The sequence below is a fragment of the Coffea arabica genome, chromosome 8c, assembly GCF_036785885.1.
Source record: "Coffea arabica cultivar ET-39 chromosome 8c, Coffea Arabica ET-39 HiFi, whole genome shotgun sequence".
NCBI lineage: Eukaryota > Viridiplantae > Streptophyta > Magnoliopsida > Gentianales > Rubiaceae > Coffea > Coffea arabica.
The window spans coordinates 39,016,624-39,042,560 of record NC_092325.1 but is presented as its reverse complement, the minus strand read 5'-3'; the positions used below and the strand labels follow the sequence as shown (position 1 = coordinate 39,042,560).

At 36.2% G+C, this 25,937-nt stretch overlaps 3 protein-coding genes and 4 non-coding genes across 9 annotated transcripts; 1 reads left to right on the top strand and 6 right to left on the bottom strand.

Moving 5' to 3' along the window:
- Window positions 1-1,377: 1,377 nt before the first annotated feature.
- On the bottom strand, window positions 1,378-8,585 carry LOC113706842 (beta-adaptin-like protein A). The gene is made up of 11 exons (XM_027228869.2): window positions 8,368-8,585; window positions 7,188-7,704; window positions 5,723-5,847; window positions 5,222-5,420; window positions 4,846-5,074; window positions 4,531-4,697; window positions 4,240-4,449; window positions 3,193-3,303; window positions 2,888-3,064; window positions 2,135-2,593; window positions 1,378-1,925 (listed from the first exon to the last, which is right to left on the bottom strand). Exons 1-11 carry the CDS (start codon window positions 8,421-8,423, stop codon window positions 1,635-1,637), a joined length of 2,541 nt encoding a protein of 846 aa, XP_027084670.1. The 5' UTR covers window positions 8,424-8,585; the 3' UTR covers window positions 1,378-1,634.
- Window positions 8,586-9,755: 1,170 nt separating this feature from the next.
- Window positions 9,756-15,328, top strand: LOC113707220 (GTP-binding protein At2g22870-like). 2 transcript variants are annotated; one of them, XM_072063273.1, is made up of 5 exons: window positions 9,756-10,352; window positions 11,320-11,389; window positions 13,940-14,102; window positions 14,553-14,793; window positions 15,137-15,328. In XM_072063273.1, exons 1-4 carry the CDS (start codon window positions 9,836-9,838, stop codon window positions 14,769-14,771), a joined length of 969 nt encoding a protein of 322 aa, XP_071919374.1. In that variant the 5' UTR covers window positions 9,756-9,835; the 3' UTR covers window positions 14,772-14,793; window positions 15,137-15,328. The 2 variants fall into 2 exon arrangements, with proteins under 2 accessions (XP_071919374.1, XP_027085235.1); XM_027229434.2 differs by having other exon boundaries at window positions 14,931-15,328.
- Window positions 15,329-15,575: 247 nt separating this feature from the next.
- LOC113707221 (large ribosomal subunit protein eL37x) lies at window positions 15,576-18,427 on the bottom strand. 2 transcript variants are annotated; one of them, XM_072063274.1, is made up of 5 exons: window positions 18,270-18,427; window positions 18,007-18,142; window positions 15,907-16,008; window positions 15,722-15,820; window positions 15,576-15,617 (listed from the first exon to the last, which is right to left on the bottom strand). In XM_072063274.1, the coding sequence occupies exons 1-4, from the start codon at window positions 18,270-18,272 to the stop codon at window positions 15,771-15,773; spliced, it is 291 nt and encodes a 96-aa protein (XP_071919375.1). In that variant the 5' UTR covers window positions 18,273-18,427; the 3' UTR covers window positions 15,576-15,617; window positions 15,722-15,770. The 2 variants fall into 2 exon arrangements, with proteins under 2 accessions (XP_071919375.1, XP_027085236.1); XM_027229435.2 differs by having other exon boundaries at window positions 15,576-15,820.
- Window positions 16,330-16,466, bottom strand: LOC113707533 (small nucleolar RNA snoR136). The gene has a single exon (XR_003452260.1). It is a non-coding gene; the product is annotated as a small nucleolar RNA snoR136 (small nucleolar RNA).
- LOC113707549 (small nucleolar RNA SNORD25) lies at window positions 16,526-16,612 on the bottom strand. The gene has a single exon (XR_003452272.1). It is a non-coding gene; the product is annotated as a small nucleolar RNA SNORD25 (small nucleolar RNA).
- Window positions 16,949-17,106, bottom strand: LOC113707535 (small nucleolar RNA snoR138). Its single transcript, XR_003452262.1, has one exon. It is a non-coding gene; the product is annotated as a small nucleolar RNA snoR138 (small nucleolar RNA).
- LOC113707530 (small nucleolar RNA U19) lies at window positions 17,264-17,394 on the bottom strand. Its single transcript, XR_003452257.1, has one exon. It is a non-coding gene; the product is annotated as a small nucleolar RNA U19 (small nucleolar RNA).
- Window positions 18,428-25,937: the final 7,510 nt, after the last annotated feature.

The window sequence follows — 25,937 nt, the reverse complement described above, 5'->3', positions numbered from 1 at the left end:
AATTTAGTGTATGTCCTTAAGAGTATGTTTTTTAATACACGGTCAATGTATAATATATATATTTTTTACATTAGCACGTTTAGATTATAGCAGATAACATAAATGCAAATTTAAAATTCAAATTATGCATACGTGATATATGTATATATATAATTGTTAGTGTAAAAAATCAATATCGGTAGATATAAAGTTCATCCATATTCTTATACCAACAACTTGAACCTCGTGTTACAAATGTGTAGAATTGATTTTTGGACTAAACTCACATTGCGATAATCTTTTTGTATGGTAACGGGAGATAATGAATATGTGGGTGTAATATATATGAGTCAATATAAAATTTGAAGGAAGTTGAGTATGATTTCACTATACACAATGTTGATATGATATCTTTTAATCCTATTTCAAGCATTAATTTTTCAAAGAGTGATGTTGAGTTGGGCACTGAACAAATTATTTGCATTCCTAACTTTATACTGTTGAAAATTTGTTTCTCAAATTTCATTTAGTTTTTGGTAGTGCAGAAAAGTTTCTTTTCAACACTCAAAAGGGAAAATGACCATTTTCGTCTCTAAATTTTTTTTTTCTGTCGATTTAGTCCCTAACTTTTATTTCTGGCCAATTTAATACATGAACATAATTTTCGATTCCAATTAAGGACTTCTACGGCGGCACCACTATCTAAAAGCAATTTGGCCCCTAATTTAACATCAAATAAGGGCATTTTGGAAACTTCAGATAAGGAAAACATAGTCTTCAACTAAGGAAAGACAGATTGGCTCAAGACCGCAGCTAAGGAAAGACAGATCCCAGTGAGGGATGGTCTTCAACTGCCACTAGCCAGCGGTTTAAAGAGTAGCCTCTAAACCTTGACCCTTTTGTTATTATTGAATCCCAAACTAGGGTTTGTTTGGATAGAGATTATTTATCAAATTTTATTTGTTTATATCATCAACATATTTTCAATAATCTTTTTATCTTATACACATCACATAAAAAAAAAAGTGTTAAACACACTCTAATATTATGTTAAACTTGACATACACGGTACATAATTTCTCACGAACATAAAATTACCCTCTCAAGGCCTCCAATGTGCACCTCTACTAGGTTTGCCTGGTTGAGTCGCAAGTTTCAACTATGGCTTTTGTGGTTTTATAGGCCCCTTTTTTAATTCTTTTTTTCAATTTATTATTATTATTATTATTATTATTATTATTATAAAGTAAGGAAAGAAGAGAATTTAAGAAGTGGACAAGAAGAAAATGAGGACATGAGTAAATCTTATACATATTGTTAATATACACACTATTATGATTAAATGAATACCACTTATATAAAATTTATATTTGAAATTCAAATTCAACAGATATGATATTCATCCAAGCGTGTCAGTATATATAAAATTAATCAAAATCCAAGCATGTAAGTGTATATAAAATTAATCAAAGCTTCTATCTAGTATTTGCTCAATCCTTTTAGGTGGAAATAATCTAACAACATGCCTCTCGTTTGCCTTTTCTCTTGTATTGGTCTATTATTTCATCAACTGGCAAAAAAAAGAAAATTTACATTGAAAAAAAAAAACTTCATCTACTTCCATACAGAATCAATAAGATCAATGCTCGAACAAATCAAGGCAAACCAAACTTGGACAAGGCTGATTGGAGCAAAGATGAGAAAGCCTCGGACGTACTCTGATCATCAGCTTTGATCTTCAACTGAGCTTTACTTGCTGATGTATTGATTATGCATTCTACAAGGTAGTTTGAAGATTCTTTTGCCTTTTGTGCGAAGAAGAAGAACTTAAAGTTTGGAGCTTGACCACCTGAAGCCATGCAGTGAATCGATTGCCCTTGCATGTGCCGAATAAGCGCTTGAGGAGTTGTCAGTGCTGTAATTCCTTGAGGGCTTATGGAGATCTCCTGAACAGAACCACCAGGCAATAAAACGATTAAAGAAACGACAAAATATCAGACTTGCAATAGAAGAAAGAGTAGCCTGTAAGTCTTGCCACGTAACAGCAAAACATGAAAGCTCTTCCCATACATGTTCTCATAATGGAATGCAAAAGAATTTCATGTGATAATTAAGAATCAAGAACCAAGTTACGAGAGGAAGTGCCAAGGAGAACCTGTGATATAGATATTGGCAGCTGTCTCCATTTTTGCTGAAATGAGTTTGGATCCAGAACAGCTTTGGGATTTAGTTCCAAGGCAGGAGGTGGAGGAGGAGCAGGGGTAGATGCAACTGGCAATCCTAGGCCAAGTAGATCATCAATTGCTAAGCTGGTTGATGATACACTTGCTGCTGGTGTGTGGTCGAGGGACACAAGATCTAATTGAGTCTGTGGTGCTGCTGTCAATGCAGGAGAACCATCATATGCTGGAGCATTATAGGCGGAACCATTATTACCAGGGCCCCTACTTTCTTCTTTTTCAGAAGTACCCAACAGTAAATCCTTGTCATTTGCCTCAACTCTCTGGGCTGTGACTATGTCATCCGCAGATTCAACACCGATAGACAAACTCCCGAGTTCTTCTGAGAAAGCAAAGGGTCCTCTGTGTTCTTTATCAGTAAACATGTATGATGGCTGCAAGATTTACAGATTCTTAGTAAAACAAATGGTCTTCCAACAAGCAGATGGTGTTAAGTCTCTAGACTCTCTACATAACGTGAAGTCAGATTGGTATACAGGTTAAACTTACAACTATCACAAAGATCACATACACTTGTTTGCTATTAACACAGAAAGTAAGTTAGCCACATCATAGCCTCAAGCAAGATTAGTAATGGCACTCTTATGAACAACATAATCTAATTAGAAGTAACAAAAAACAGTTTATGATGGATACAATTCAGTAAAATGTTATAAAATACTGATTACCTTTTGATATACAACAGAAAGACTGTTAAATTCATCAAAAATGCGATCTTTAATTTCACTACTTTGAGTGTCAGCAAAGACTGAAACAGCTTGCTTTGGAGGATTAACCACACGTTCTGCTACAGATACATCATACTGTAAAAGTCTGTAGTAGAGCATTGCTCTGTCATGAACATCCTGCAGTCAAAGAAAGATGAAACAAATTCTTTGGCAGCAAAGTATAGGAAATGTTCTATTCAAAGATCAAGTAGAATCTGCTAGATTTAAGTATGATAAAAAAGAAAAAATAAAAAATAGGAGAAGACCTGGTGAAAATCAGCAATACCAGAAGCCAAGGCATCTCCTAGAGCTTTTTGAGTCTCTGGTGGTCTTCTTAAGAAACACTTCATAACTGCAGTGAGTAAATGTAAACGAACCTGCAAAACCAAAAGTATCAGTTGCTTGTTCACATTATACGAGTTGCTTGAACTATGTTGTAATTGTCAACCGATTCTCCAGAGCCATGGTGCCCAGCAAAACATTAATGCCTCAAAGATTTCTACAAAATGAATGAGATACTTCCCAGTTCTATAACAAAAACAACCTAAGCACCAAGAGTCGAACTGCACTTAGTTCTGTAAGACGATTGTTGAGCCATAGAAGTTGTCATATGTTGTCCAGCTTCTTTTGTACACAAGTATAAATTTAAAGTGACAAGCAGGTGAATTATGTGACTATCTCAAGCCAAATCCAACAAATGAGAACATAAATCAACAAAATGGAGCAAAAACTACTTGCACATTTTCTTTTTCAAATTTTCGAGTTTTCTAATTCCTAAACGCTTATATATGTTCTGCACACAAGTTTTTCCAATAATGGGGATTTCAATAGGAGGTTCTCAACTGCAAAATGCACTTCTGATGCTGATCCCTAGTTGGCAGTCCATTTGGGAGTAAGCTACAGGAGACATGTTTGTTTGCTTGTTTCATGTTAAAAAAGTCTGAATATTCAACACTTCCACAGGAAACATTGTTAGGGACATCCAGAAAGAAATTCCAGAAACTTTGGTAATGTGCTGAAAACACACTCTTAACATAAGACTACAAACACGTACACAATACTCACAATGCAATGCCTTGGGCCCAAGGGCTGCCCCAACAACCTTTGAGCGAAATCCACCGGCTAGAAATGGTTTACCCAGGTTGTTAGTATCCCATGAGCCTAAAGACCTAAACCAAACATTTCCACTCCATTTTCCCAATGTGGGACAAACTGGGGTATCACACACAGAGACAGAGCCAGTGCAGATAATGAATTACTAATAAGTCCAAAGTTGTATTTAATAAAGATGAATTATTAAAAAGGAAGGCTACCTCTGCAGAATGCTCCTCATCCCAATTCTCAATAAGACTTTCCAAGATGTAAGGAGCATCTTGCATGTCTTGAGCATACTCCCCTAGCATCCAAATTAGAGCAGCCTTGGCTTTAGGTTCCTGAACATTTTTGCTACTAATATTCCCGACAACTGCTATACAATCATGACTCCACTGGGGGTACTTTCTGAGAAGATCTTTGACCAGAACCTAAAAGGGAAAATTCTAATTCTCTCAAGCTTGCTGGTAAAGGAAAGAACACCATTTAAGCAACCAGAAGAAAGTAATCACCAGTGTTTCAGCGGTCACATAGTCCTTTTCCATTTCCAGAAACTGAAGCAGCCTATCCACAATTGCATTTACATCATACTGCTGAAGAGCTATTTTTCCAACAGCCCGAATTGATTCTCTTGCTATGGGTATGTCGACATTTGCAGCATATTCACATAGTTCAGTCACTGAAAGGACATACAAACAAGGGTCATGGAAGAGTTAGATGAGAATCAAGAACATAAACACAATGGAGTAGAAGTTACAAGCTAGATTAAAAATCATCCTATACAACAAAAGCACCAAAACATCCTCATCTGATTCATACGTACTGACCTATCTCATAAGTATTGCTTTCATTTGCAACAGCAGTTAACATCTCAAGCTTCAATTTTTTGACATAAAATGGTTCATTGTACTGACAGTAGAAGTTCTTGTAGTCTGAAGAAAAAATATATGGTGCACGCATCACTAATAGATGCAGGTGACTTAACATTGCATATGATTGTTCTGGACTTCCCGAGCTCATCAGTGTAAGCAGAGGGGCTTTGATACGCTCATACACCTGAAAACATGCACAAAATAACTTCAATTCAGAAAACCAATTCAGGATATTCTGACTCGGCTAGTAGACACGTTTAAAACAATTCAGAGGTAATACAATAAATGAGTAAATTGAGAATAATTAACGGGGAAAATTTAAAGTAGTCACCTGCTGATGAACATCAGTCATGGACAATGTCAACTGCAGGAACACCTTAATAGTTGCCAGGACAACAGCACCATTCGCATGCTGAAGTCTATCTTCAAGAAGATTCATGATGTCAAATATGTCATTGCTATCTGAAGGCACATATTTAGCTACCAACTCAAGAACGATACACTGTGCCCATTCATTGAATTCTTTAATTCTGCAAAGAATCGTGTCAAAAGTAAGCATCTTTTGAGGCATACCCTTGATGATCAAATTACTGCACCAATAATAGGGAAATAATAGGGAAAATAATGCCATTGCCCCATTACAAGGTCAAGTTGAACTCAATTGTTGCGTTTTCCTCAATTTTTCTTAAAGGAAAAGAGACTGATAATTCTGCAAAGATGATCTGACTACTATTAGTAGTTCCAGTTGCAACTTGATGCTTCCACTAGTTGGACAATAGATGTTGCAGTTTTTTGGAAATAAGCTACACAGTTATAAGGCGAGAAATCTTACCTATTTAAAAGGTAGTATACAACTGGCTTGCTTAGCAAAGCTTCTCTCTCCCTTGAGGCTTCCTCAGATTTACTTGCCTCCAAACTCCAGATCTCTTGTAAGGCTGATAAGCAGTTTGCAACCACCTAAAAAATGATAAAGAGAATAACGGAACTTTTCATTGGTTAGTGCAGAGGATGAGAATCTGGATTTCAACTTATGGCTACATCTAGATATCAAAGGCCTGGTTCTATATCCTATAATTTATGTTCCTACTGCTTTGAGTATGCTGAATATCACAGATCTCTTGCATTTTTAAGGAGGTTTAAACATAGAATTATATAGTGCATAACTATGTTTTTAGTGCAAGTTAAAACCAGTTAATTGGACCTCAGGTAACACAGCGAGTGCCAGAAACAAAGAAATCCATTGACATTTGGACCACAGAAATGATGGTTCTAAACTTGTAAATAAACCATTTAAGAATGGAATTTAATCATGGAGTGTAAAGTTTGTTGTGAGCGAACTCAACTGCTAAAAACAGCAATGCACATATATAATATACTTTCCTCTTGCGGTTGAACTTCTTTTTTCTGCTTTAAATCGTAAACACACTTAATTTTAAAACAAACTATAATCCAAACAATATCAATAACAAATCTATAACGACGATACAACTTTTTGTTAATCATCATGATCATCAAATTATAAAAAAACTACCCGTAACCAATAATTCCATCTTGAGTAATGGACAAAAAGATTATGAATCCGTGAATATAATAGGTAAAAATATGATTGCTATCTTTAAAAAGAAAATGATTACTGTCAAGTAACAAGAATTCATATACTTATAGGACAGAAAATATTCTATTAAGTCATTCTTCAACAGCTAAGCCAACGTGTGAAGAACGCCATTTCCAACCAACTATTTTCATTTTTGACCCTCTTCTTCCTACTCACTTGTATGTTACGAATTACCTCTTTTACATCTTTACTGCATAAATTACAGTAAATATAGAAAACAACATTAAAATTTAATTCACAAAATTGTGAATTTGCTTAATTATCTGAATGACCATAAATTTGGAAAGCTAACTAAAAGAATCCATGTTGTACTTGCAAAAAGTATTCTAAAGATTGTCTTCACCATGCTAACGAAGGAAGCAAAACCCTTAAGGACATCTAAGACTTACTGTAAAACCACAAAGTAAGGGCCTCTAGTCTTGACAAAGAGACAAGTGACAAAAAGGCTTTTAAGTGGCTCAGAATGCCCTTCTCTCTGCAATACTTAGAGCATGCTCATGTTACCTACCACAGGAAAAATACTTCCTCTCACATTCAAGATTTCAAGTACATGGCATTGCATAGAACATGTGTGGCACCTTTGTACTATCTTCACACAAAAGCTTATGCAGACTCAAACTGTGTGGTCCTGTAGTAAAGCAGCAACAAAACGGAACTACTTTATAAAGAACAAAAATGTCACCTGAGCATCTGGATCATTGAGCATCAAATGCTTTAGCGTGGTTGGGAAATCTGCATCCACACAAGTAGAAGCTGAAATATGGTATAATTTCAAAACACCCATTGCTGCAACCATCCTTACATAATTATTGGAATCTTTTAACCCTGAGCCCAATGGACCAACCAAGTACTCCACTAAATTTGCAACCCGAAGAGAACACAAGCTCCTCAAAGCCAATCCCCGAATCATGGGATCCTCATCCTTACAGTCCCTCTGAAGAAAATTAATTGTCAAAAGTGAAAGATCCGGATTGTGTTTAGCATAATTGCCAACATAAAGATAGCACATTTTCTTCAGCACAATGTCTGAGGTAGCCGAGCACATAACCATCTCACTGAAAACGGAGGAAACATCAATCCCTATGGTCATGTATGATATCACTTTCTTGAAAAGATCCCGCTTTGCATCATCAGTCCCTGGCGCTCGGCTCCCAGCAAGCTGCCGGAGCTGCATTTTCAGGTCGGAGACTTCACCTTTTCTGGTCAGATTAAATTTTGAGTGAGATTGATCAGGATCAGGGTTTTCTCTAAATTCATGCATGTTGGCACGCCCAGAAGAGATACGAAACTTCATTGCTTTTTGCAACATAAAAGCCCTAAAGTCTCTAGCAGCAATTATTTTGTTTACAAAGACAAAATAACCACCCTCACTATAATAACCATCAAAGGCACAACTATCTGGATTACACTTTAAAGAAAGATGATTCTTTTTTAATTCTAAAATCGAATAAGATCATAGACACAACATGATAACATGAACAACTCCGATGATTCAAGATTTCTGACCATAAACCAAGCTAAGCAAGCTAAATTCAGCGTAGAAATCATATGAATGGCCATTTGGCATTCCCAAATAGTAAAGTTTCAGCTCCAGACGCAATGTCTGAACAATCTAACTGTTGCATGAATTCATCCAATTTGACAACTTTTGTTGGCACAAGGGTCCAAACATAGCTTATAGCTACAATGGTGCAAGTGGAAGCTTCGTGCTTTGTCTTTAGTAGCTGGCAATTAGTACAACCTAGTGGATCCCTTTTAGACCCTTATAAATTCTCCGCCTGAAGACACTAAAATACCAATCAAATAATACAAATACATGCAAATACAATAAGGGAAAAGGGATGATTAATAAGAAAACACACCCAGATGGTTGAGAAGGAGAAGGGGATCTTTGATTATAAACTGGAGGAGGAGCCATTCCTTCTTCTTTTCTGAATTCAGCAGTGAACTTGCAGGATCTTGAGTTGATTCTGATACTGAGAGAAAGTTCTCGGAGGTAAAACTGCTGGATTTTTGTGGATCTTTGAATCTAATCTAATGCCTGCTCTGCAGTCTGAATCAATTAATTCCACGTTCTCTTCTTTTACCAACAAGAAAAAGCGGAGGAAAAAAAAAGATCGAATTTTTGCCCAATGCAGAAAAAAGGAAGCGCCCTTTGTTTTAGCGCTTTATTCGAGAGAGATGTCGTCGACTTATCCGCAGCACGCTTTCGTGTTTCATAAGACCCTTGTGGCAAAGTCATTTTGTTCCGGAGTTAATTTATTTTGACTCCCCCAGAGTTGCCATGAAATTGGAATTCAACTCCAAAAAGTGAAAGCAATTAATTTAACTTCCAAATGAAGAAAATTATTTGAATTGGACCCTTGATTTCAGTTTTTTTTTTAAAAGTACAATAGACTCTTAAAATTATTTAAGACCCCAGTTTTTGCCCTAGTTTCTGTTCAATATTTTGAGACACCAATTCGTCTTCAAACTGCCCTGAAACCATATCAACCAAGGCTGATTTCTCCTTCTTGTTTCATGATCATTTGTCACTCTTAAATACTTTTTGCTTTCTTCGCTTAGCAACTTGATACTTTCATTTGTTATTTTTCTACAAAATCAACCACACAAAATGAATAAATAGGTACAAAATAGCAATATTCATTGATCACATTCAAGCACAACTTCTTTGACAATATCACCACTTCAATCCTAGATTCCACTCAAGAAGTGACTGAACTTTCTAAATAATCACAAAGTACAGTACATTAATATATACTTATCAAATTGGATTAATGAGAAACCTGTCTATGGCCATCTTAGTAATTTTATCTACTCTTTCTTTATTGATATATAGTTTTATCTACTCTATTACATACATTAATAGATGAAAACTTTTGATATATACAATTTACATTTTCTCAAATAAGTCAATAGATGTTAAAAACTTTTGATCAAAACATCATATGCATCCATAAAATAAATTGTCATCTTAGCTTTCACTAAGTGCTTCTTTGAAATCATGCGAGGCCTATGTTGTATGGGAAACCAAAAAAAATGCAATGATGGCCAAATTTTGGAAAAAAAAAAAAAAAGTCTCTTGTTTGTAGGGTTAAATAAAAATTCTTTCACTTTAGGGAGCTCAATTAAAACTTCTGGGTATTTTGAAGGATCTGATTGAAACTAATTATTCTGCAATTCTTTTATTGTTTTAAAATTTTTTCTGTGATTCTTTTTATTTATTCTTTTCTATTTTTTTGGTCCTCAAGCCTATTTTCTAAGGTTTAACCCGCAAAGCAACCTGAGAGCCCTGAGACCAAATCCAAATTTTCAGCTCCAAAGAAACAAATGATTGTCTCCAATCTTCCAAGGCTCCACTCTCACTGGTTACCAATCATCACTTCACCTCTGACCCAATTCTTCATCTCCAAAACACCAAAGAAACAGTTTTTCATCAACTCCACGCTCCTATCGAAGCCTTTGTCAACAACCCTTTTCACTAAAACCCCGGACAAAAACTCCTCCACATTGCAAGAATCAAGAAACCAAGAAAAATTTGTTGAAACACCTCAGATTGAGCTATCCCTTGAAAAGCTGTTTTTGCCCCCTGATACTGATGTTTCTTCCTTGACAACCCCTTTGAGTAGCAGAGTTTTGAAGGGCTCTAACATTGTGCTTAGCAAGTATGCTTCTGATGCTCAAGTTGACTGTGCTGAGTTCATAAAGAGCAGTGTTAAAACTGAAGAATGTCCTTCTGATGGATTGCCTGAATTTGCTCTTGTCGGGAGGTCTAATGTGGGGAAATCTTCGCTTCTTAATTCGCTTGTTAGACGAAAACGTCTTGCTCTCACCTCGAAGAAGCCTGGTATGTGGTTTGTTGCTTACGGTTTTTAAATTGATTTTACGATGTAATTGCATATTCTTTTGATTCTGGTCATAAAATCTTGCATTTCTTTTTGTTTGTTCATTCTGAACTCATTGAATGACAAAAGCTTACTGTTTCACTTGGTGCTAATTTCAGTATTAAGCTGCTTGAGTAGGTAATAGGTTCCCCCAGTCAGAAGCTTATTTGATTTGTTTCAGGATTTTGAAAGCTTTTGAATTGCAAGATTAGGTGTATGATCCTTGAAATGAGCGGCTGTCACTTGTCCGATTCAATGAGCAAGTTGTAATAGATTGTAAGCATACCAAAATCTCGGTAAAGTCATATTAGTCTAGTTAATTAAAAATATGATGCCCTTAACTGTCTATATTTGGTCCTTACTGAAAAACATGCAACATTTAGAAAATGATTTTTCTTGACAATTATATTATGTGAAGATAAAGCAGAGATTCTTCGAATAGATGAAATGGAAACTATAGATTGATTTACTGCTTAATGAACACTACACAGAGTACATGTTTGTGAGAGGGATAATAGGGCAAAAGAATGCTAGAGCATTAATGTTCAGGTAAGGGTTTGATCCGAAACTCGAGCTATGAGAAGTCAATTATGCAGAAAAATTGCAGAATGAAAATACTTCCATGTATCGGAATTGAGATGCAGATATATTAATTGCAGTTAAATTTAAAATTAGGGCAATAAAATCAATGTTTAGCAATTCGTTCAAATTGGTTAGGTTGTTGGCTATCGCGTGTTAGGATTTAGAAGCAGATGGAGTAATTTCTGCTGTTATTGGTTCGTGCCATCAAACTGCTTTAGTTGAATTCCGTATATTTCTCCTTTATTATGGTTAACTGTGTTTGAGAAATTTGTTATAAAACTACTTGTTTCTTGTCATCCATGAATGGGTTGTCTTGCTGAGTTACATTTTTACATGTTTATTTTGCAGGAAAAACACAGTGTATTAACCATTTTAAGATCAATAATAACTGGTACCTTGTGGATTTGCCTGGTTATGGGTATGGAATTTATCACAAAATCTTCCTATCTCTTATTCAGTTTCAGAAGATGGTTTTTTATTTAATGCAAATAATGCAAGAAAATAACTTCATAGGTTCTGCTCTATCATTAAATTTGTAAGTAACAGCATAGCAACTTAAACACCAATTTTTCATTGTCAGACATTCTTATCATGGACATATCAGTCTCCAGCCTGTAATTAGATTATCTGAATCTGGTCAAATATATCTAAATATCCTATTTATTTTTGGTAGTAGATTTATAACCAAGTCATGTAAAGTAAAGTTCTCCACGTAACATAAAAGGTTGAGCGTAAAAGTTATTCCCTGTCCAGAAACATTAGAAGCTTGAAGCAGATATTGTCACCGAGTACTTTCGAACTCCTTGCCTTGGCTATAAGGGCTCGATATTGCATTATCCTCCCCATCTTTTTGTGAAAAATTCTTTTTTCAGTCTAAATTTGAATGTATTAGAGACCAAGGAATCACTAATTTACTTCAAATACTTATGTTGTGGATTCTTCAAATTTAGCTGAAACATCAATTAGAATTGATTGAGACTTTTGTTAGCTAAGCAGCCAATCGAATTTGAGTTCATAGTGGCATAATTACCATCTGATGGACATCTTGTTGAAGTCAAATATACTGATTCTTCATCTCTTGTAGCTTAAGTTTTATATATGTTGGCAGCTTAACATGATACTGGAGGTGGCAAGTCTGCACATTTCACATATGACAGACAGAACTGACAATTATTTTGCAGCAAAAGCATAGTCTTGGAATGAAGCCTTGCAATGTTGCATGTGCATTTAGCTAGGGTTATTGCATCTTTTCACCCTGATATTTTTCATTTTACCTGAAGATGCTTAATATTTAGAAAAAACTGCTGGTTTTTTTGTACCTAGTATCTCAATGTTGTCAGCTTGTTGCCAATACTAGGTCTGACACTTAGCAAAGTTTGAAAGATTGCCGAGCATTAAGAAGCACCCTTGTTAGTTTGACTTAGATGACTTGCCATTTATGAATCAAAAACAAAATGAGAGAGCTAAGGTCATGCCGACTGACTGCCAAATTCTGGTCCTCTATCCTGTTTTGGGTACAAAAAAGATCCTCTTCCTGCATGTCCAATGCAATATTTAGGCAATTGACAAATTATGCTTCAGGTGAATTGACTGCAGTGTGAACAGCACTGCAAAAGCATTCTTGTTATTGCTTAATTGGTATTCTCATTTATTGTAACCTCCAAAACCAGAAGGATAGGAAACCATAACTTGTCTGAAAACCTGTCATGCATTATTGTTTAAACAAACTTTATAGACTGTTAGACTTTTGTCAAGATAAAAACTATTAATAGTTTAACTTATGGATGCTAGGATCTCATTGATCTAAATTATTATTAGTGCATGCTTCAAAAAGTGCTTTATGTCAACTGCATTATCTTTTAAAAAGGAGATCTTGCAGTCAAAATCACATGTTTGATGGTTGCTTTCTCTGACTGCTATGAAAGCTTGTTATAAACAAGACTGGTTGTTATACTGCTCTGTGACTTTTATCTGACAATAATTTAGATGGGTTTAAAACTATGCTAGGAATTTCAATTTTATTTCCAAACTTTTCTGGACGGTCTCATTACCATGTTTACTATGCATGTATATGATCGGCAGAGGTTAAAAAATATTTCTCACGGCTTTTTCTCCCAAAGGAGAAAGGTTATGGTTATGCCTACTCAATTTGGTATTGAAACCCATTGTTTGTGAAATGAGATTTGTGGACTCTCCATACGTCATCCATTTATGGTTATGCCTACTGAATTTGGTATTGAAACCCATTGTTTGTGAAATGAGATTTGTGGACTCTCCATATGTCATCCATTTTGCTAACATTGTGAAAAAGTCTTACTGATGTTTGTTTCATGCTAAGATAGGCTGGGTATATTATAACATGAATGAACAAACTTAATTTTGACTATATAGCTATTACATGTTTTAGCTGCCTCTTTCATTTGGAGGTTCCTTTCATGAGTGTTGGTTAATGACCACAATTTCATCAAAAGACAGTTAAAAATAAGTCCCAAGTTACCCATGCTGATAAATGGTTTCTGTAAATCATGAGCACTTCGGGCCAGCATAACTATTTGATATACATATTCTCTATACTATGGTGACTCTGGCCGCAAGGTGATTCTACTCCCTTTGACCACTCCTGATTCATGCTTTCCTACAGTGGAGTGCCTTTAGGTATAATGTTCTAAGTGCGCTCTAGCAGAAGCCCTAGTTTATCAAATATTAGGAATAGAGTGTGCTTATGTGTTTTGTGTTTTTTTTATTTGTTTATTTCCCTGTGAGGAACATTGAAAGAATGCTACTCACTAGTGACTCAAGGATGATTCAATACTGTTTTATCGCCCAACTCCACAACCCAAATTTTAGATTGAAGTCAATTTAGGTTGTCTTGGAAGCTATATTTTCTGATTTAGTTCATTGTATTCATCTCTATCGACTATAGTTGGTCTTATCTTATGATTGAAAAATATTGTGCTATATTGGACAGGTATGCAGCTGCACCTCAGGAATTGCGAACAGACTGGGATAAGTTCACCAAAGATTATTTCCTAAACCGGCCAAATCTTGTTTCAGTGTTTCTCTTGATAGATGCTAGTATTCCTGCTAAAACAATTGATCTCGAGTATGCTAGTTGGCTGGGACGGAATCAGGTGATTCGATCACTTTAGTTTCTCCTTTCTTCTAAATTACAAAATGACTAGTGGAGGAGGAATTTCTTGTAATTGTTTTTTCCTCTTCTGGGTCTCAAGACAAAGTAGTCAAGATGGGCCTTCTCTTGAATTATCTGTTTCACTTAATATTACTTATTCAACTTGATTTTATACCCCCACCATGTGCACACATCCATCCCTAAAGTAGAAAAAATTTGCAAGATATCCATTGCATAGTAGTTTTACCTAAGTGTGACCCCCTGCTTTTCTATCTTGTTAACTTTTTACAATGAAATCAATGTGCTGAATTCTCATGATTGGTAAATTTTTTTCTGGCGGGGAACTAATCAAGAGTTCTTAGCTCATTTGTGTCTTACCTCATATCTCAAGGTTATCATTCTTCCTTGTCTCTTTTGCTTGTGTTGAGAAATATATTCCTTTTGGTTTCAGATTCCCATGACTTTAGTGTTTACCAAATGTGACAAGCGGAAAAAGAAAAAGCATGGAGGGCGAAGACCTGAGGAAAATATTCAAAATTTTCAGGAGTTGATACGTGAATTTTTCCAAACTGCCCCTCCTTGGATTATGACCAGCAGCATAACCAATCAAGGTCGAGATGAGATACTGTTGCATATGTCTCAGCTAAGGAACTACTGGCTCAAGCACTGAAGTTTGGATCAACCTCTCAAATGTAAGCATTCAGGCGCATTTTCCTAATTCCCTCTGGGAAGTGTAGCTTGTAATTAATTCATCCCATGCTTTTGTTAATGGTCGGGTCTATAGCATCCTAATTCTTCCCATGCCTTGTTAAATGCTCTGGAGAACCAGATGTGATTGGGTCTATAGCATCCTCGTCGTGTATGGAGCATCTGAATGCCAGCTGACAGCAAGAAAATGGAGTCAATAGATGCCATGATTTGATCCTTGAGATTGAAGAATGATGCTTGGTAGTGTGAAATCTTTGTGAAAGGGCAGATGATAGATGTCCTGGATCATATGAAGCGGTCAAACTGAATTTGGCATTAATCTTGCAGGTCGAAGAAAGGTGACTTAGGTGGGTGATGTAACTGCATAGAGACGCTTTTCTGTTTCTTTTGACAAGAATGTTAAAATAGGAGATTTAAATGATGAACTAAGCCCTGCAACGAGAATGCCACTGAAGCCAAACCTGTCATTCTATGTATTATCTTCATTTACAGCATTTACAAATGATGAGGTTATCTCAACTGGATTTTAATCGCAATTTCATTAAATGAGCTTATGGCTGCGGAAACACTGTATGGCTTCAGGGTGGCAGGCATAGCACTTCTGAATTGTCGGTAGAATAACTTGTGATGAGTCAACAGATTCATCACAAGACAAGATTTCGGTTGCCCACACAGACGTCCAGATGTGAACTAAACAATGTCACAAGAATTAATTAAAAAATAATACTCTCAGATAAGATAAGTAGATAACAAGAGCTCGTGCAGATGCCCAGAAAGCAATTAAAACCACATTTCTTTATCTGCATTCCTGTAAAAGCCATCCCTAATCAGTGATTCTGTACATATGATTGAATTTGTTAATGTTTACAACAGATAGCAACAGCTAGAAGATTCAAAATGACCTACACTGACCCTCAGAAAGACGAGTGAAACTAAACAAAACTACAACAGCCTTTCAGGTTTATGATGCTGCATCAGCTGCTACCTTCTTTCTTGGTGCTGCTACAGTACCTAAAAAGATCAAGAACTATGAGTCAGATACTGATATACTAAAAAGAACTCCACCTAAAACAGTACATAGATGCATAGGCCTATACCTTCTCTGAAGTTACTCTTGAACCTAACAGCAACATGACGTAGGTACCTCATACGGCCTGTTCCAGTGGTCTTTCTTCGAATTGCCTTGATGCTCCAATTATCTGAATGCCACGCAAAAGAATAAACATTCAATTATCAAAACTTCAACATGTTTAGCCTAATGTCGGGACTGAATGAACTGTATCTGCAAGGTTCAATGTACAAAAGCGCACAAGAAATATCCAAATCCTAAGTTAATTCTCATATCAATCTTCCATCCTTAATACAAAAGCAAACTATTAGTTTCCTTTTGACTGGTAATTGCCTATAATTGAAAACGGACTTGCATCTTTAAAACCTTTATAACATTTTAGCCAAATGAAAACCAAGAAAATCATTAATGCAAGAAATCAAAGTTCCAAATGGACATCAACCATTTGAAAAGATGTAGTTTCCCAACGTCCAAATGCTCCACAATTGAAGCACTGGATAGCGAGAGAAACAATTTTCTGGCTTCACTTTAAATAGTTCAACACATGGTATGAGACTGTGTAAACCAATAAAAACCAAGCAAAGCCACGCCAATAAAATGATTAGGAGGATTTGAGGAACTACAGAGTTAGAACAGGAAGAATGTTAAACAAACTCAGTCCCTTAGATGTTCATAAAAAACTGCGATCATATCCGCAACTCATTACAGGTCTGTATATACTCATCATCGTTGTTCAATCACTTCCTGACTAAATCATAAAAAAAGCATATACATACAAGAAATACAAAATGTAGCTGCCCCAGTGTTCTTCCAAGACAATGACAGAGTTGCCAAAGAGGAGATATGGAAGAACAGCACACCCAATTTCGCTTCAAGGGAACGAGTTGGTCAGAAACTAATTTGTTCTGGCAACCAGATAGTGAAGCCTTGCGATCTAATGGCACTACAGACACATAGAAAACCATAAACTTCACCATCAGCACTCAGGACACTCTTAAACTCAATAAAAAAAAAAAAAAAAAAAGCAGATGGATTGCAATGTGCATTTACCTAACACTTGCAAGTGATAGAAATGTTTGAATCTATCTAGGAAAGGAACAGGACAAAAAATGTTCCCTACCCTCAAACTGATTCACGGAAAGACTCAAGTCTCTCTTCTTGTGCGCCTCTGTCTGAACCGAACAGCTTGTGTGCAATTGCAGCACCTTCCGGTTATTCAAGAGGCGACCATGTTCAGCAGGTTATACACATGGAAAGACTAACAGATTCAAAAATAGGAAGGAACAGCAAATATGACTCAAAGACAGAAGCCAATACTATTGATATTTCTTGCAAATAAACATCCCTATAGGGAAACAGAAGGAAAAAAGAGGGGGGGCCATAAAGAATGTCTAAGGCTGCTTGGAGGACACTTTATAGAGTGCAAAGAGTCCCCTCAAAAGGCCTTCAAAGACCCAAAATACCTTAAGATATTTTGAATCCACATTTCATTTTATGCCTCTTAACTAAGCCAAATATGAAACTCCTAAATTGTTCATATGGCTACTCAAAGAGGCACTGCACTCTAGTAACAAATATGACATCTACATGAAGCAAAGGGGAACAAACCCTGAACTGAAAAATGAGGCATTTCTGTCCATTTAAAAAGAAATTAATGTCAAAATGGGAAACCCTCACCGTGAAAGAAAGATATCTACCAAAATGGTCACATCATAAGAAAGTTCGATTTAGCTATTTAGCTTTAGCAAAATAAGCATCTTCCACACTTTTTGCCCATTTTGAGTACAAATACCCAAAAAGAAAATAACCATAACAAAAGCTAATCAATTGACAATACCCAATTTTGATGCATATAACAGACAATTTCCATGATCTAAACCCTCAAAATCCATCTTCGTCTTAATTCTAGCTAAAATCAGTTTCTCTCCAAGCCTTCACCATTTACATTTCTAATTAATCTTTCCTAAATAGTCTCATCTCAACAACATGGCAATAAAACATAAACAGGAAAAAAAAACTGAACGACAGTAAAACAAATCCCATATGCATAAGAAGTTATTTTTTTTATTTCATCAAAAAGGTTAATTTTAAAACAGAAATAAATGAAAACTGAGATTAGTGAATATACATTTCCGAAGACGAGCTGCAGGGTAACCACATGAAGCACAACGGCTCTTCTGCAGGTGGAAGCTCCGCCGCCCACATCTCACACACAGTGTGTGTGTTTTGTTCCTTCTCTTACCAAAACTACCTGTTCCTTTTCCCTTTCATCCATAAAAAAGGGCAAAAAAAACAAATACAAACATCAATAACCATCAAATACGGTAATATTTATGCATATAAACATAGATTAAAAAAAAATGAGGGATTCAAGGGGCATAGAAAAAGCACCATGGAAGGAAGGAAACCCTAAAGAAACCCTAGGCGAACACCTGAGTTTTAGAAATGTCTGTTGTGAGATTTAATTTATAAGTAAATCGTTCTCAAGTTAGGGTTTTTTTTTTTCCTTTGATAGGGCTATTTTCTTCTGCACAACTGGGCCGTGATTTTAGACGAGTAATTTTCATTTGTGTTCTTGGGTCCTTTAGCAGTTGTCACAACTGGGCTGAATCCAGTTTCTGCGTATCTCATGTCTTTTGTTTGGACCATGTCTTTGAATTTTTTGTTTTTTTTTTCAACATAAGTAGATAACGTCCCAAGTGAATTCAGCCAAAAGTTTCGTCGTCCTCTCACGTGCCCGGCATGTGGATTGGAAGCATCATGTTGTTCGCGCATCGCGCGTTAGCTCCCCATCTGGCCTCACCTACCAGTGTCCCATGTGCCGGTACTTCTTTCTTTCTATTCTTCTGCTGCATTTGCTCTCTTTCCGCTACCTTTTCTCTCTCCATTTTTTTTTGGGCAATGTTGCTCTGTCGCTTACCCAGATGTAACCTCCACTTCCATCTTGTCTATTTACTTTAGGGTTTACATACACAGAGCAGCAAATACCTCTCCGCCGCTTCTCCTCTCCGCCGCTTTCCTCACCAAAAAATAATACTACCAAAATCTTCAGTAGCGGTGAGCTTCCTTGCTCTTAGCTTCCTTTTTTTTTTTTTGGGTCAATTTGCAGCTTCCTTATTTTTTTCAGTTTGCAGCTTTCTCTATATTCTTTTTTTGGGCAATGTTGCTCTGTCGCTTAGCTAGATGCTCTAAACCCTGGTACAAAAGCTTGTTGAGGTATCTGGTGATGCATTGTCTTCTTACAACGCAAGGAGTATTGAGCCTTTGTCTCTCGCGCGCTCTGGTTGCAGCGGTCCAAATCATGTGCCGTCCGTTTGGTTCTCCTCCCCCTTCAGTGTAAGTTTTTTTTTCCCCCTTTGTAATGCAGCTCCCGTTTTCCTCTTTTCTTCTGAGTTGAGTCTGTTTTGCTGTCCAGAGAGGTGCAATCTTGGTCTTTTCCTCTGTACGTTTTAGGCTAGAGTTGATATGTTTCGTCCTTTATTTCGCTTGGCCAAACTAGGACCTTTCTTGCCTTCTCTAGATCATCTGTTTTGCTCTCCGGAGAGGTGCAATCTTGCTCTTTTCCTCTGTACGTTTTCTAAGTTGTCATGTTTCTTTATATTTCTTTTCTTTCTACTTCTACCGTATGTTGTTCTCCGATCTCTTCCCCTTCTTCTTGCCTCTAGGGTGTTTCTTAAATTTCCGCCACCGCCCCTCTCTCTCTTCCCTTTCTCCCTCGCCTCTCTCTCTTCCTTTCCCTCGTTCCTTCTTCAGTCCACCACTGCTGCTATTGGTTAAGACGGAACAACTTGCTCTGGTAATTCCATAATTTTTCTTTCCTTTTTTTTGAACTATTTTATCTTAGATGCTCTGAATGGATTCCAATTCTCCTCTAGACCAGAAAGATTGAAGAGGTTTGTCTTTGTTTTCTTTTTATTATCCAGCCATATTTCTTTCTTTTCTTCCATTCTTCTCATTTAGTTTTTTTTTCACAGGGAGCTGCCCTTTTTTTTTTTTTTCCTTTTTTTAATCATTCTTTGGAATACTTGGTAGCATATTATTTGCGGAATCTTCTTCATCTGTTATGATGTTAAAGTTTTCTTCATCTGTCCTTCTATTAGTAAATAAAGCATATTTTCTTCATCAATTTGATCCTATGTTGTTTTAAATCCTATAAGCAGATATAATGATCTCACTTTGTTTTGTGTTTCATTTTGAAGGGAATCGAAATGCTTTCACTTGGCTCATTCAAGACTGAAGCTATTCTTTTGGTAAGTGAAGGAAGCTTAGTAACTTAAATAAACTTATTTGTATAAATGCAATAAGATAAATTGAAAGGTGACGACTAAGACTGTGTATGCCAAAAAATTTATTATTGTGTATCAATGTTTTGTCAATATGCTTTGATAGATACAAATGGACACACATGTATTTATGCATTTTTATCAGTATTCCCGCTCTAATTGATGCATCTTCTAGATTGCACTATCCTACCATTTGTTTACTATGATGTAATATACATGTTTTAAATTTGCAGGCTAGACTTTTTGTATATGACATTTTCTGGGTCTTTTTTACCCAAGTAATGATTAGTGTTGTTAAATCTTTTGATGCTCCTATCGAGGTAAGTGTGTCATATTGCGTTCTGTATATCTTTAACAGAAATTCTTGTACTTGGATTCTGTCTATCATAGTTTGCAACTAAGTGTAATAATATATACTTTCTACAGTTTTTGTTCCCAACGGCTGACTCTGCAGGTTTGTTTTCAATGCTAGCTCTTGGGGATACAGTAATTCTTGGTATGGCTTTTATTCTAATTGTTCTAATAGTTGTTGTCAGTTTGTCATCCTCATTTTGGCTGCTATGTTGAGAGTCCATGGCTAAGTTTTTGAATTTGATGTTCAATTGTTTTTCTTCCTCGGCTGCTTATAAGGGAACACATGTATCCGGTGATGAGATTCATCATTTTTAATCCAACCCTCTCTACAGCATTGCATTTTTTACTATTTGGAATAATTGTGTAGCTTTTCGTTTTCATCTCTAAGCTTCTTATTTGGTTGGTGATCCCTTGTGATGTGTGCATGGTTCTAAATTGTATGAAGAAATACTCGAAAGCGTGCTAAGTAAAATCTGCATCTGTAATTTATATATCTCAGGGATTTTTGTGGCATTGGCATCGCACTTTAAAGTTTCTTAGGGTGAGCAGAACCAATATTTCAAGAGTGCTTTTGTAGGATACTCTGTTGGTTTGATCCTGACAATAATTATCATGAACTGGTTTCAAGCTGCACAGGTAGGTGTTTTATGCATGTCCTTACCTTTGAAAGTAGATAGATACATTTGAGAAGTGTAAATTTGTTCCAGTGAGGGTCCATACTTCTCATTTTGTTGATCCTTTTTAATGGTTATTTATTTAGGGCTGCACTCTTGTATATTGTACTGGCTGTCATTGAATTTTTGGCTGTGCACGTCTTTTGGAAAGGAGAAGTGAAACCAGTAAGTCTTTTGTGATCATGAATTTATTTTATAATTGTTGTTAAATGCTGAACTTCTGTCTTTCCTGGTGTATTATAGTGAAATGACTTTATGCATGTCTTTGGGAGATACTTTTAAATGGCCGGATAGCTGCCTGGCTCATAGCCATTTGATTTTAAACTTTTGCAACTAAGACAATGAAAATAAAACTAGAGATAGCAACCAGCAATACAAAATCAACGAAGGTATTATTGTTTAATATTTTGGATTATGAATTTTTTTCATAAGTTCTTTTCTGAAGGTTCGAGTTTTGCTTGCATATTTCTTATGTATGATTGAATGACATTCTGTAGATGGAAAGGGCTACCAATAGAATGTTTACTTTTTGGACTGAAATTTTTTATGAATTCTTCCCTGAAGGTGCGAGTTTTGCTTGGCATGTGCATGAGTAAACCACATTCTATAGATGGACTGGGTTACCGATTGAACCTTTTAATTATGACAACCTTAAACAAGAAGAAAATTATATTTAGAAGTTTTTAAGTTCCATAATCTGTCATGCTACATTTTAGTTCAATCACGTTACTGGTTCTGAGTACCTTGATCTTGTACATAAGTTTAATTTTATTGCTTACATGATAAATTGTCATAAAAGTGAAGTATGGAGTAGCCCAACAGTATGCAAATTTTAGTTTGATCATCAAGCACTGGTTCTAAATACCTTCAGCTTTAATTTTGCACTTTTATTCTAGAACTAAAAGTAGTTTTTTTTTTATTTTGCACTTTAATCCTTCTGCTTTGGTTGCTTTTTTTCTGTAATTAGTGCGTTTTGGTAAGCTTGATGAACCGATCCTTCTGCCTAATCTTGATATTTACCCTTTTACCTCTTTTCCAACATTTGGTTGATGGCCATGCCTCTATAATTGAGTCATTGGTTTCCTTTTTTTGTCCTTTTTTTTTATAGAGTAGTCATTTTGTCTCTGAACTGATATTGTGACAAACTAACTCGTCTTTTGGTTGACTGATTTGTAATAGATATGATAGGAGTTGTTTTATATATTTTACCAGTGAGAAAGGCGCTTTTAGATGGTGTTTCTGTTGTTGCTAGAGATGACGTTGTTAATCAAAGGTGATTCCCGGTGCTTGGATCTTGCCGTGTTGCTTTTGTTGGCTCCTACATTTTTTGAGATTGCTGACTCCTTGTTGTTTATGTTTGTTGCTATAGTAAGAAGCCTGTGCTTCTGACATTGTTCCGTGATTTTTGAGACTGAAGTGGGATGGACCAAAGTAGATGCTAGGGGGTCTATTGAGTCCAATCCAGTTATTATTCGTATTAGACTCAGAGTGAATCTGTGGCGACCCCACTTCCCCCTAAGGCGAACCAAAGGGTTGGCGGGCCGTCTGCCCAACTCTCGCCAGGACTCACGCAAGCATTCTAGCCCAAATCCTTTCAAAGGATAACTTAATCTATTACCAAAAACAAGTTTTCTCGAATGGAGTCATCCTTAAAGCCACATTATCTTCAAAGATAGCGATGATAAAATCGCCAGTCGAGGCCCTTAAACGTCCTACGTGCTACTTACCAAAGTACAAAGTCATCGCAATCTGTATGGATAAAATGCATAATTCCATAATACAGCTTACAAGCTAAGTAATCAAATTAAGGTTACACGTTTTCCAGCTTCAAGTGGCAATCCAAAGGAAAAGTGCATTATCTCAAATAACACATTCCAGTCCACATAATAAGTTGTAATATTCAAATACAATCCAAAAGGAAAACATGAGTAAGCATCCAGCTTTCAGTTTCCAGGACCTGTTAAGGAAAACAATAAACGTGGGGTGAGCTAAAGCTCAGTGGTGCCCCAAAACATGCAATCACATAAATTAAACAGCGGTTAATAATTTAAATCAAATTGAAACAGTTAGGAAAGCGTGTAACAGCACAAGGTAGGATACAAGGGCTCTCAGGAGCCATTTTCCACGCTTGATCCGGTACCATCGTAGTTGACCCTCCGTCAACTTTCCCTACTTAATTTCCATGTAGATACACTTATTTTAATCCTAACCCGTCACCGTTCATACCTCTGCTTTGGGCCCAAACTTCATCTACCGACGCAGTATACTCGAGATATACCCGTAATAAATTTGTCGAGGGATTCACCCAACGACGTAATTGTAGTTTGATTCATGCGTCGAGGGATTCACCCAACAACGTAACTACATTTAGATTGCAGTCAGATTCACGCGTCGAGGGATTCACCCATCAACGTAACTGCGTTTATGTTTAAGAATTTAGTTGTAGTAGTCAGATTCACGCATCGAGGAATTCACCCAACGATGTAACTACTTTTAGATTGCAGTCAGATTCACGCGTCGAGGGATTCACCCAACAACGTAGCTGCGTTTATGTTTAAGAATTTAGTTGTAGTAGTCAGATTCACGCATCGAGGAATTCACCCAACGATGTAACTACTTTTAGATTCATAGTAGTCAGATTCATGCGTCGAGGGATTCACCCAACAACGTAACTACATTTAGATTCATAGAAAATATTTCACACACATCACCACTCGAACGGCTCGTGCGATAAAGTACACACTGCTCACTTCGATGGATCAAAATCATTTATTGCATGTTGACAATTATCACATAGCGGATTGATAAAGCGCTTAACCACATAACATAGAACAAGCAGGGACACTCACCACGAGTGAAGTTCAGATATTGGATTGAGGATCGAGTTCCGCGTCCTCGTAAAATCCTAGAATATCAGAATTTAAGCCATAAGTTTTCTATTGAAACTTTTGGCTTGCACATGTAGAGTTTTCTAGCATGTTGCTAGTTTACTTTTTCTCAAAATATTTTACTTGGAATCGAACTTGTGAGAACCGTACAATATTTCTTATAATATTTCTGGAATACTTTTTCTTGAAGAAAATACTATGATTATTTTCTTAAAATAAGTCGGCAAGCTATGTACTATCGAGGCTAAGAGTATACCTTGAGAAAAAGTTCCTTTGAGTGGCGGTGCTTGCAAAATTTATTGTTAAGGCTTCAGGATAAGGTTTCTTATACAATTGTTGCTAAAGCTGTTTGTTAAAAGGAAATAAGGTCTTTCTTGCCGAGCGAGTTTTCTATGCATATAGCTAAGGTGATCAAGACTCACCCTTTAAACTTTTCCTTAGTTACAACTAGTCTTAGACGATTTATAAAGAAGGAAGGAATTTGAAACAAAACTAAGGTTTTGAGTCTGGAAAAATCATTTTCCCAAATTAATAAGGCTAGTCTAACTTAAGGGTAAAAGTCATGTTGCCCAAGTTTCTAAGGCAAAAATAGTAGACACTATGTTTAGCAATACGATGCTAAATCTGTACCGTTCGAGACTTAAAGCAAAATATTTTTCATTTACTTAGTCAAGCGTTTACTTGGAGTCACAAGGTCGGTACAACTCCTCACATTTTCGATTCCAATCCAAAATCACATTTCCTCAATATTGCACAATTAGAATTTAAACAGTAATAACACTAGAGCTCGTCAATTCTTAGCCCTGTGTTCCAACAATTTTATATCTAAGCATAAGCAGGAAAATTTACCAAGGCTTCGTCAATACTTAGCACTTGGTAATCAATACTTATATCAACTCACAGTTTCACAAAATAGTAGCACAGATTTCTAAACAATTTCAGCAATTCAGTCATCTATTCAAGTGGGAATTCATAGAGCCCACTATCAACAGTTTTCCAATAGATTGACCAATAGTTCAAAGGTGGGAATTCATAGAGCCCACTGTCAGCAATTCTAACACATTGTTTTCTCAAGGAAAAAAAAAATAAATAAATTTCAACAATTCACTTCCAATATCACAATAGGATCGGGTCACAGACATTACATCAACATTTTCCATGTGTTTCCAATCATTAAGCTTCAAGAAATAACTTCACAATTTAAGTTGGAAATTCGTACTCAAACTTTGGCAATCACAAGGAAAATTTCCAGCATTGGTATGCAAATATCTTTGGTTAGACCATCCCATATATTAAATATCACATTGCTACCCAACTTGTATCTCTTAAAATTTGCATCTCTCATGCAGTTTTGACCCATTATGATTCAAGGGAAATAAAATAAAATTCCAGAAACTGATTACAATTTCCAAAGACAACTGAAATTCTGGTTGATACCACTCGGTTATCAACAAAATTTCCAGCAGCTAAAGTTTTACAAAAATCCAAGCTTTCCTTAGTTTAAACATGGTGCTAGGGACTCAATTTCAGCAATTTCCAAAGACAACTGAAATTCTGGTTGATACCACTCGGTTATCAACAAAATTTCCAGCAATAACAATGGTTCTAAAACAGGATTTTCTTTGGTTAAAACAGAATTTCAGTTGCATTTCCAAACCATTCTCTCGGCAGAATCATTCCCCAACCAAACAGAATTTTTCTAAGCTCCTTAGTTCATCATCCAATATCTCTTTAATTAAAGCCTTTTATTGCCCTTAAGGTCTCACATGCACAATTGCTGAGTTAATTAGCTAACATCCAGACCAGAAAATCAGCTCGGCAACAGCAAAACACATTCATAAATCCAGAACTAGGTGAGAC